The 12,167-nt window shown below is 48.3% G+C and overlaps 1 protein-coding gene across 7 annotated transcripts in view; it reads left to right on the top strand.

Moving 5' to 3' along the window:
- Positions 1 to 12,167, top strand: part of SHANK1 (SH3 and multiple ankyrin repeat domains 1) — a 113,247-nt gene that overhangs the window by 50,613 nt on the left and 50,467 nt on the right. For 6 of the 7 annotated variants that reach the window (XR_014150684.1, XR_014150685.1, XM_081837562.1 and 3 more), the window contains 4 exons: positions 1,056 to 1,122; positions 3,172 to 3,457; positions 6,195 to 6,361; positions 10,046 to 10,159. Coding sequence is in view for 5 of the 7 variants with exons in the window: in XM_081837562.1 (XP_081693688.1) it covers positions 1,056 to 1,122; positions 3,172 to 3,457; positions 6,195 to 6,361; positions 10,046 to 10,159 (634 nt within the window). In the remaining 2 variants the exon portion in view is untranslated. The remainder of the gene's footprint in view (positions 1 to 1,055; positions 1,123 to 3,171; positions 3,458 to 6,194; positions 6,362 to 10,045; positions 10,160 to 12,167) is intronic. The other variant, XM_081837564.1, reaches the window with a different exon arrangement.

Raw genomic sequence — 12,167 nt, 5'->3', positions numbered from 1 at the left:
TGGGGGTCTCTCCCAGCCCTACCTGGAGATGCCAGGGATCACCCCCCGGGGGCTTCTGCATGCACAGGAGATGCTCTACTGCTGGGCACAGCGCCTCCCTTTAGCTGATATACTGCAAACCTCTCCTTGGCCTGCAGCAGCTCAGCTAAAGCAGCCGCCTCTGGGTCTAGACTGAGTCAGAGAATGTGAACGTATCTGCAGCATGAGGTCCTGGACAATACAGTGGTATAACCTGAGTAAGACCCAGAATTCCCTTCAACTCTGCATGAGTTAAGGCCCATATTCTCCAGATATGCTGGAGTCCTTTGGCCAACGCCTGGACAGAAGATTGCCTGGGAGTCCCCTGTAGGCCACCTTGCACTCCGTGGAGGAAAGGTGGGGTGTATATTTAATTAGGAAGGGAAAGAGGCATGGTGAAGAATTTGGCACATTCTCATAGATAGCAGGTGAGGTGTGCTAGCTTGGGTAAGGAGGAGTGGCGTGCAGGTAAGTAAACTGGCTGGCACAGAGTTCTCCATCACTCCTATGCCAGGCAACCCAGGAAGGATGCAAGAGCTCCAACCCTGCACTAGGAAAAAGATAAATAAATGGCAGTCTAGTAACTTTAGTGGACTTATTTACAAGGCTGTGCTAAACCTGTGTCTGGGCTGCATCACCCCAAGCTGCAGACAAGGGTTCATATGAAGGATGATGATGACGATGTGCTACTATTAAACCATAGAAAACTCAGGGAAAACCCATGTTCAAACTGCTCTCCCTGATATTTAATTTTTCAGGATCAGGGATTGGGGAGGTGGGTGTATGAAGAAGCAAGCCATAATGTGAAATCTCCACTTTGAAGTGGACACAGGTTTCCCCAGTTTTAGCCCGCAGGGTGGGCTAAGAAATTGCCTTACGTTGGGTAGCTAGTGGATTCCGGCAACAGAGGGCGAAATGGAGGGATCCAATCACCGCAGCCTTGAGCTTCTCAAACTAGATCCCTAGTTTTGTACAGTTCTGTCAGTGCTCCTGAGGAAAAATAAACATTGTGCATACACATATTCTCTCCATGTTAGGTTGCGGTCATTACAGGGAATTTTGAGCTGGGAGAGCTGATCAAGAGCCACCGGGACTCAGATGTTGGTGAGTTTGATTGCAGGGTGGGTGCTGTTAACATTCCTCCACTACGAACATAAAGGATTTGCAGTGCAATTAGATAACATGCCTACTCACACGTAAGTCCTCTTGGCTATATGGCTACACTTCCTCCCCTACACCCATTTCCCCCCTCCCCACACACCAGTACCAATGAGCACCCTGAATATTGTAGTTCTCTAACGAGGAAAAGAATTTTTAAGGAATGCTTCACAACTACAATTCCCAGGGAACTTTGTGGGGATAACATGTCTGGTTATAACACTAAGCCACAATTTAGCATTATGAAAATGAACCCAGCCTCTCGCCCTGGGATTGCATGTTCCTCTACCTTCACCTTCAGTGCAGCTGCAAGGAATAATTCATGTTCGTTTGCTTTTGTTTTAGATTAACGTAAATTTTGCAAGTTGTCCAAACACTATAAACTGTGGTTAATCTTAGCAATTGCTAGCGGAAACAACGTATCTTCAAACTGTGGTTTATGAAGCTGGTTTGGTTTCACTGTGTATGGTTAAGATTCACCACAGTTTAGTGTTTGGACGACGTACTAAACAACTTTGATCTAAAACAGAAGTGGAAGCTTCTAATCCCTTTGCAGCCATGTCAGAAAAGGAGTGAGGAGGGGGAAGTGAACAACCTTGGAAAGTCTTGGTTCATTCTAACAAGGGTTTAGCATTATGATGCCTGTGGCCCATGAGAGCTGAACTGGTTTAAATTCAGCATTGAGCCTCTTTTCACAAATGACACCTTGGTTTTTGCATTTTCTTTATTCATAAAGTAAATAGAAAACCTTGGCAAGACTGTACAATTGATTTATATATTACTGTCTTCTGCCTTAGCAGTATTCACGAAGTGTACATTCCAAAATGTAAATGAAAGCTTGTAGGGGCCTTAGGCCTGCAGTAGTATATAGCACCAACTGCTTGTTTTGTGCCACTAAGTTGACATCACAGAGACCAGCGCTGAAGAAATCCCAGGTAACTGGACATTTAATGGTGGCACCTAGGTATTCACTTGTTTATCCAGGCTGCTGCATTACTGGAGCTTTTAAAACATGATTTGGGCTCTCTTTAAAATTGTGCTAACTTGCAGGAAATTGGCATTTTTGCAAGCCCTGATAGACACAGCCTGACTTTCATAGCTGAGCTCTTCCTCACTGCTGCACTGCTATTGCTGTCATAATCTTCTCCACGCTATCAGTGTCTTGACCTCTTCCATTTTCCTCTCAGCCATTTCCTGCCTGCTCTTTTCCAGGCCCAGTTTCAGCACCCTTGGGCAGCTGCCAGGACCCCAGAATCTTGTGGGGGAGGGAGTATCCGCCTGCACTGATCCCTGCCCATCATCTTAAATTTCCCACAGTGCTCCAGAGTGCCCAATATAGTACCATTACAGGACATTGTGGGAAGTTGAGGGCTGCCATTTTGATTTTCCACAGTGCTCCATAGCAAGGCTATGTAGGACACTGTGGGACGTTGCGGGAAATGTAAAATGGCAGCTCATAGCCATGGTTATCAGGTAGGCTCACAGCCATTGAGACCGCCAGCATTACAGAAGGTCTTCTGGGGGCACTTCTGTGGGAAAGGTCCCCACTCAACCCTAGAGCCAACAAGTCACCCCATTTCACACATTCAGATTTTGCCAGTCAGTGGGGAGCGACAAAGATCTGTGCAGGATGCTAGAACCTTCTCCCTCACTGCTGGAAACCTTTTTCAGCTGCCCCTCAGGCTTCTGGGTTTCCAACAGGCATTTCCCACGCGTTTTCAAGCACATCCGTGCGACCATATGACCTAGAACCATGTTTTTTTCCAAAAACGTAAGCTGAGAGTCCCGAGAAGCTAAACGGCATGCCCAGCAACACCACCTGAACATTTAATTATGCTAGCCTCCCACAAGAAATTGCAGCGTAACACACACGTCTGCACCAGCTGTGCTCACAACCGATTAAGGCTTTTGGTTGCAGGGTACAAATCCCCACGATGTTCTCCTCCCCAGCTTTCCTGTTTCAAATCTGTCCTCTGACATGGCCGTCCCTTTCAGTCCCTTTCCAGGAGACCCCGCAATACGTCAGCCGGCGTCGGGACGGCTCCCAGAGCCTGGCAGTGCCGCACACTTTGCTGCGAGCCAACAGCGACACCAGCATGAACCTCCCGGACTGGATGCTTTATGCCCCGCCGTCCACCCCGTCTGCCACTGTGGCCGTGCAGAGCCAGAAGATCACCACGGGAACCTTGCGCAGCTCCAGCAGTCCCCGTGGCGCTCGCAGCCGCTCTCCGTCACGCGGGCGCCACACGGACGAGGCTAAGAAGCAGCGCGGTCGACCCAGGTAGGCTTGGGGCTTCATATGTGAGGCTCCAGGCTTCAGTGATCTGAGATAAGCCGACAGAGACAGATGTGATTTGTGATTTGATGAAGATTACAGTGGATTTCTTTTGCAATTTCAAGAGGATTTGTTTCACTGGTTCTAGTGTGTGTGCTTGTCCATGCACACACACACTCGCCCTCTCTCTCCCCCGATTCCTTTGGCACCTAGTCTTTCACCCAACTATTCTGCGTTCCTCAGTAACCTAAATTGCTCCCCTTTCCCCCTGTATTCTTGGTTGCTTCGCTTTCTCTTGAAATGCTCAGGTGTCAATCTCGTTCTTGGAAAAGCACATATACCGTATTTTTCGCCCTATAGGATGCACTTTTTCCCCTCCAAAAATGAAGGGGAAATGTGTGTGCGTCCTATGGGGCGAATGCAGGCTTTCGCTGAAGCCTGGAGAGCGAGAGGGGTCGGTGCGCACCGACCCCTCTCGCTCTCCAGGCTTCAGGAAGCTATCCGCAAGCCGTGGGAGAGCTGTGCGACTTCGCGCAGCTCTCCTACGGCTTGCGGAGAGCTGCCTGCACCCCGAAGCCTGGGGGCGCGCTGAGCTCAGCGCCCCCCAGGCTTCGGGCTTCGCGCAGCTCTCCACAAGAAAAACTAGGTGCGCCCTATGGGCTGGTGTGCCCTATGGGCCGAAAAATACGGTAGTTGATAAGAGAAAATGGGAAAGTTCATCACTTCCTCCAGCTTCAGCTCTACATACTTTTCAAGGGAGAAAACACTTGGTGCCTCATAATGAATGGTGTGGCAGGCATCCAGGGGCTTTGTTGTGCCAGGGGAAGACCTCCAGAATGCCACATTGGTACTCTAGAGTAGGGGGAGGGGGCTGAATACCTGGTTCCCCTTTGAAAGGGGCTGTGATCCAGTGATGCAGCAGGATAATTTTAGACCCTGGACTTAATGGTCTTACTGGGGGCTCTTTATATGACAATGTGTATTTCAAAATGTGGCAAGCCAGCCTGCTGCTTGCTGGGGGAACCGGGGTGCTTCCTTCACACCCTGCTGCTTGGGCCCTGGACATCTGTCCCCAAGTCCTTCCCTGATGGCACAGCTGCCAGGATCGGACAGGTTCGGGAACACCCGACAGGAGCGAGCCAGCAGTAAATCACCCCAGCAAGTTGGAGTTTGCTGTTTATTAGCAAAGCAAGATCAGCACAGGAGTGTCAGACCTAATAAGCACAGCAACTCAAGTCTTCTCCCATGAAGTTTCCCGCCTTCCCACAGCCAGCTATGTCTCCACCTCTCCAGGGCATTTCCCAAGCAATCAGAGACTGCACCTGCAGGCCTGTCTTTGCTTCTCCCTCTTCATGCCTCTCCTGATTCTGGGAGACCAGGAGGGAGGGGAGCTTGTCACAGCAGGAGATACATGTGCCTCTTCACAAGCCTGACCCATACCTGCCTCTTGGCCTCCCTTGTCTCCTACTTTAGCTTCTGCCTCTGATTCTTGATTTCTCTGTGCCCCAGACTTTCTTAGCTCACCTCTTCAGCTTCCAACACCTCTTCTTCCCAGTCTTCTCCCTCTGACCATTCGTCGTCAGCCCACCACCAACCCCCGGGCTCTAAGCCTCCTTCACTTGGGGGTCCCCCAGCTGGTTCCTCCCACCATTCCTCTGCATCCAACACGCCCTTGAGATGGAATGAGATCTGTCTCCTCTTGGGAAAAAGAGTAGCTTAGGGCTGAAATGGATATGATGTGGGGGATCAAAATTTCTCAGTTTTTTGTGTGTGTTTTTTTAAAGCCAAACACAACACCTTAAAAGTAGCCAGAGGGATACCCTTCAATCTTTACCAGAGCAGCAGCATTGGGGGCAGGTGGAAGTACTTAAATCCCTGGCTGCCACCCCTCATTTCTGCACTACTCTCCCAATCAAGACCACAAATCTTTTTTGTGCTATTAGCCCCACTGGAGATAAAAGACAGGAGGAATAAGAGTAAATCCATTCTCTGAGTGTGGATCCTTATGTAGGCAAAACAGCACCGAGGGGTTATCGAAAAATAGCCTGATTTGGACTATGCTCTGTGGGCATAGGATGTTTGTTAAGTGTTGTTGGGGGAACCATAAGACCAGGATGGGGAGGAGGAATGGAATGGAGTCTCCTGAAAGAAGGCCGAGCTGGCTGACTGGGATCCTGAACAAGACCACTCTGCGCTGCAACATTTTATCGCAGGCCATACTTCTGCCACATTAAATGTGCATTAAATTTACGTATGTCAAATAGAATAGGAAGAGGCAACCAGGAATGTGTCATAAAGGGTTGGATGAGGAGTTTGCAGGAGTCCTAATGAAAATCCACCCCACCCCCAGCTGCTAATTGCCCAAGATGTAGCAGCTTCCGTCCTGAGCTGGTAACAGCTTTGGGAGGAAACTTTTGTTGAGATCATGGTGCAGGGAGGAAGGGTCATGAAGCCCTTTCCTTGTATGCTGCAGTCTGAATCCTGAACAGGGAACCCTGCTGCTGTAATGTTAAAGGATGGTGACAATGACAGTGATGTTGATGATAATAATGACAGAAAGATTGAAGTGAGCACATGCATTTTAACTTAGTGTGTAGCTTGGCCCTCCAAGCCAACGAGGAAGATCAGAGTGTTTGCAAGAGGCCTCTCTCTGAGCAGAGGCGAGAGGAGAAAGATGCAGGTCAGGTTCAGGACTCGGTCGGATCATACTTGCCTAACTCTTGGTCTCTCTCTCTCTTGGCAGCTCCAGTGGCTACCAGAAGGAGTCTGCTGGGGGAAGCACGCTGAGTAGCCGGGGAGTGAAGCGGAAACTCTATTCGGCTGTGCCTGGTCGCACGTTCATGGCTGTGAAACCGTACCAGGTCCAGGCCGAGGGTGAGCTCTCCATCAGCAAGGGCGAGAAGATCAAGGGTACGTTGATCTCTGCGCACACCCTTGGATTGCCTAGGGAATCTCTCTGAGCCCCACAGCGCCTGGGTTCTTTGGGGGAGACCAAAGGGCTTGGCATGGGTGTTCTTTAACTTTGTCGTAGCCAGCCTCACACACACACAAAAATGTAGAAGCAGAACAGTTGGGCTTCCCAAAGAGAAAGAAAGAGAGAAATTATAATTATAGTCCTACCCATCCCTTCCATTGATGCCAGGGAGTGAATCTTCAGGACCAGCCATTCCCAGCCTGGTGCCCTGGAAATGTTTTGGACTGGAACTCTCACCCTCCCTGACCATTGCCCATGATCACTGGAGCTGATGGGAGTTGCAGTTCAGCAACATCTGGCAGCATCTGGTTGAGGAAGGCTGATCTGGATCTATGGGAAAGACATGTTACATGCGGGGTAGATGAGGACTCCATGGAGTGTTTGGGGGCTTTTTAAGGACCCAGTTTAAAAGCATGGAGTTGCTCTGTACTTCTTCCCCCAACATGTGCCCACACAGTTTTCTCAGCAGGAGTGGGGAAACCCAGATTTTACACTCAGTGGGAGCAGGGAGAAACAACAATATATGCCCAGATGGTAGGGTTTGATGGGTCCCTTAGTCAGGAAGGAACTTGAGCCTCTCTCTGAATACAGTGGAACCTTGGTTCTCAAACTTAATCCATTCCGGGAGTCCATTTGACTCCCGAAACCATTCAAAAACCAAGGCGCGGCTTCTGATTGGCATCAGGAGCTTCTTGCACTCAAGCGGAAGCCGCATCAGACGTCCAGCTTCTGAAAAACATTCGAAAACCAGGACACTTACTTCTGGGTTTTCAGTGCTCAGGAGCCAAAACGTACGAGTACCAAGGCGTTCGGGAACCAAGGTACGACTGTATAGGGAGGTTGCCCCCCTATCTTGCACCTTCAGAATCTTGCGTTTGGCTGATACAGCTGTAGCTAAGAATCAGGGAAACTGTGAGGCTTGGCTTGTGTTTGTTTGTGTGTGCGTGTGTGGTCTTTAGTTGGTGTCTAGAATGTCTTGGTGTGCATCTGTCAGCCACGCATGAGTGGCCCGTTGTCTTAAGTGTGTGTCTGTGTCCAGAGAAAGGTGGCCAGATCAGAATTTTGTGAAGCAGGGATTATTTTTGAACTGCGGTACCTGAAATAAGAGACGTGATATATTCTGTCGGAACGTAGGAAGTCTACTTAGATAAGCTTTGGGACATTTATCCATCTAGCCCAATACTGGGCAGTATTCAACTAAGTCCTATTCAGAGTCGACCCATCAGAATTAATGAAACTAAGTTGTGTCCATTAACTTCAGTGAGTCTGTTCTGCATAGGACTGGTGTTGCCGCCCTCTGTCTCCACAGACTGGCGGCGCCTCTGCAGGTTCACAGGCAAATGTTGTTTCCATCACCTACTACCAGATCCTTTTAACTAGAAATGCTGGGAATCAGACCCAAATACTAAGCATGTGCTGTCATTGAGAGCTATGATATTTCCCCTACTGAAGATAGAGCCATGAAGTTAAAAGTGCACCCGCTATGTTCAATGGGGCTGTGATATTCTAGGGCACTGATTCTTAAGCTGTGTTGTATCACAGACCACAGTTCTGCTTAGCTTCTTCTTTGAGGACTGCAACATTCTTTTACTGCCACCACGTTGGAGGAAGACCAGTCACTTCACAGGCTTACAAATAAGAAACTTCCTTCTGCACTCCTGTGCAGTTGTGCAAAGCAGGGCTAAAAGTAAGAATGGGGTGGGGAGCAATTGTGAACCAGCACAAACTTCTGCCCCCAAGAAAATGCCCTATAGAACTGGTGATTGATTCTACAGGCAACAGCCAGTGAAATCTATACAAGATTTATAATTGTGCTGTTGCTCAATTTACAAATACAAGAAATGCTGTGAAACAAGACTGCAAAAATGCTGTCAGTACAAGAAATGCTGTGAAACAACACAGTCATAGGACCTTAAATGAAAGGTGTGACAATCTCCTAGTAAGATACAAGATGGAGGTGTGTAAGTGATTTCAGAGGACTCACAAATAGGAGTTCAGTGGTCTAACTGCTGCAGATTGCACAGCTCAGTGGAAGGCAGGTCAGCTAGACCTTTTTACAAAGACTTTCAGAGCAAACCTATACAGTACTGAGTTTAATGGAGCTCATTCCCAAGTAAGTGCCTGTAGGATCACAAACTAGATGAGGACCATGGTGCTTGGACAGATGCTTATAGATATATATTTGATACTGAAGGTGTTGATGGCTTCTGGCTTTCAAAATGCTGCAGAAAACCCAGCCAACTAGTATTTAGCAATCTCCAAAGGAATTAGAAGATCTCAAGACACTGTGCAGTAAGCAAATTACTAGGGGAGAGTGAGACCCTATTCTTCCTAAGGTAAGGGACCAGGTTTTACTGAAGGCCTGGTCTACACAAGCTACAGTTAAGTAGGCTTGAGGATGCAGAATTCTGGGAATGGTACAATGGACTGTATCACTTCAGAGTGCAGATGGAGAACATAATTTTTGAATGTTCCTCTACATCAAAAGCTTTCAACACAGCATACTAAGGATTTTTTTTTAGGGCTTTGGGAGCATTGACAATGGTGGACAACTGGTGTTCATTGAAGCCCCAGAAAAGCATTCTAGTCAGCAACGCTAGTCCTTTCCCAGCTCCCTAAGGATGTCTCCTTCCAATGCTGGGCCTGGTGGAAAAAAATGTCCTGGAAAAAACGGAGACTAGTGGCCATTTTTGGGTGCTGTGATATGGTACGATTTCATGCCAAGATCTCTCGAGCGCACACACCCAGCACATTTTCAGGGCTGCATTTTGCTCTTCTGCGAGAGCATGGGCCCCAAAATTCACATCTTTTGGACTCTGTGGTCTTGTGCAGGTCACGTGACTTGCACAGGAGCATGGCTAGGAAGACGTGCATCATGGTTTTGGGAGTCAAGATATTGGAGAGTATGTACTGCTGGACTGTGGAGCACAGTTAAGTAATCACTGTTCCAGAAAATGCATTTAGATTTCTTTCCCAGCACCCCAAGGAATATGTGAGGGTTCTAATACATGCTTTTAAACAACATTCCCGCCTCCCCTCCAATGCTCTAGAAGCTTGTATTTTAAAGCAGAAGATGTAAAACGAAAGGTGATGGATCACAACATTGTCTGGAAAAAAAAAAACCTGCAGAACAATGGTGTGCCTTCCGCAGCCCTCCAGGTGTTGTTGGACTCCAAACTCCCATCAGTCCAAGCCAACATGGCCAATGGGCAAGGACGATGGGAGTTGTAGTCCAGTGAAATCTGGAGAGCCACAGGTGGCCCAGCCATGCTGCTTTCAGATGCTGGGGACTAGAAACAACAACAAAAAGCAAGTTCCATACAGAAGGACCCAACGCTTACTCATTTATTAGCTTAAAATCATGTTAGCAGGATCCCCAGATGCAGGGAGTATCTGAGAATGCTCGGAGAGCACACTTTCAAAAAAAAGGGGGGGGGAGAGGCAGGGCTTTTAACGACAACAGCTAATTGGATTCGGTTTGCTACTCTAACCAGGTCTCTGTTAGATCAGGTTTGGCCCCTGTGCCACAGCGGCTCTGAATAAGCAACAGAATGGTGAACGGCTGGCCACCTTCGTCCAAAGCGTGTTCGCGCCCCTAACAGTGCCCTTCTCCTTTTCAGTGCTGAGTGTTGGGGAAGGAGGCTTCTGGGAGGGACAGGTAAAGGGCCGTGTGGGCTGGTTCCCATCGGACTGCGTGGAGGAAGTACCCAATAAATCACAGGAAGGGAAGCAAGGTAGGTGCTCCAAACTGCCCTCTAGCCCCTTTCTCTCCTATACACACACACACACACACACACACATATGTACATATAGATTATCTAGATCTACACACACACACACTTATGTAGTCAAAATAGCACCATCCATGTATAAGAGGGAGCTATCAGCAGTCTTGGGGGAAGCCCAAGCTTTGTAGAAGTGCAAAAAACCCCAAAAAATGGTTTTAGGGGAGAGGAACCCGCAAGGAAGGGGGAAATCTCAAAGCAGCTTAGTGAGGACTGAGCACGCTGTTTGGGCACAGAATGCTGGCTGGCTGTTGGGGGGAAGGAAAGCAGGAGACTAGGGAGAATGGAAAGGGAAGGAATATTTAGTGTTTTGTTGGAAGCCCCCTAGAGTGGCTGGGGAAACCCAGCCAGATGGGCGAGGTATAAAAAATTTATTATTATTTTTATTATTATTATTATTATTATTATTAAAAAAATAAGGCGTGTCTGACAGGCTGGCTGGCTGGGCACCCACATAGCTTGTGCTTGGCCAAAAGTGCCTTTCTACCTTATCAGCCCTACTCAACGACTTCGAAAGTGGGGAGACACTTTCAGCACTTTTGGGGGGGTGGGGGACGTGGATAAATTGTTAAGCGTTTGCACTGCGCAGAAGGAGACATAGGGTTTACTCAGAGTAGAAACGTTGAAAGTAATGGTCGTGGCTAACTTGGGTCCATTAATTTCAATGGCTAAAATTTTATTTCAGTGGGTAAAAATGTGACTACAATCCATGCATTTAATATCCAGCAGCTAAGGCTTCTTCCTCCCTCCTATTCCATGTTTTGAAAGTGAGTTTTGTCACTGTGCCAGGTACAGGGAGCTATCTTTGTTTGCTTTAGGGTCATTTCCCCCACAAAAAGCCCCACACACCATGCCCCTGTGAAAGAATGCTATTAAATTGTTGTGAGGTAATTTGGCTGTCCTCAATAGGGGCTTTATCACCCCTTTTCATCTTCTATCCCTACACCTACCTTTTTAGCTTTTAGCATTAATCACTATGTGATGTGGGATGCGGGTGGTGCTGAGGGTTAAACCACAGAGCCTCTTGGGCTTGCCGATCAGAAGGTCGGCGGTTCGAATCCCCGTGACGGGGTGAGCTCCCGTTGCTTAGTCCCTGCTCCTGCCCACCTAGCAGTTCGAAAGCACGTCAAAGTGCAAGTAGATAAATAGGTACCACTCTGGCGGGAAGGTAAACAGTGTTTCCGTGCGCTGCTCTGGTTTGCCAGAAGCGGCTTAGTCATGCTGGCCACATGACCTGGAAGCTGTACGCCGGCTCCCTCGGCCAATAAAGCGAGATGAGCACCGCAACCCCAGAGTTGGTCACGACTGGACCTTTACTATGTGATGATGACATTTCCATATATTTCAAGGAAGAACACATTGGCCCCCTTTTAACATTACATGTCCTCCCCTGTTGCATGTGAAACACATATGGAGGGAAGAAGCCAGAAAATGGAGGGACAGCCAAAATAAAAGTAGAGTAAGCAACAGTCTTCGGTTTAAATTCTGCCCCCGCCTCCTCCATCGCAGATTTTCTTTTTAAAATTTGAGGGGTTTTATAATTATTATTTTAAAGCATGGAATTGAAGCGCCATCACCAGCAGCAACAGTGTACTGCTCCTTCCACGCACACTTGTCCCCAGATTTTCACCGCCAGAGACTTTTCCACCTTCTAACTTCTATCGCTGTTTACAACATGGGTGTCCCTTCAAGTGTTATTCAACTCCAACTCCCATCAGCCTCAGGCAGCATGGCCAATGGTCAGTGGGTGATGGAACTTGTAGTCCAATAACACATAGGTAAAGGTAAAGGGATAAAGGGACCCCTGACCATTAGGTTCAGTCGTGGCCAACTCTGGGGTTGCGGTGCTCATCTCGCTTTATTGGCCGAGGGAGCCGGCGTACAGCTTCCGGGTCATGTGGCCAGCATGACCAAGCCGCTTCTGGCGAACCAGAGCAGCGCATGGAAATGCCGTTTA

This window comes from Podarcis erhardii (assembly GCF_964252035.2).
Source record: "Podarcis erhardii genome assembly, chromosome: 13".
Taxonomy (NCBI): domain Eukaryota; kingdom Metazoa; phylum Chordata; class Lepidosauria; order Squamata; family Lacertidae; genus Podarcis; species Podarcis erhardii.
Note: the sequence above shows the minus strand (reverse complement) of the source record. Positions and strands in the feature narration are given on the sequence as shown.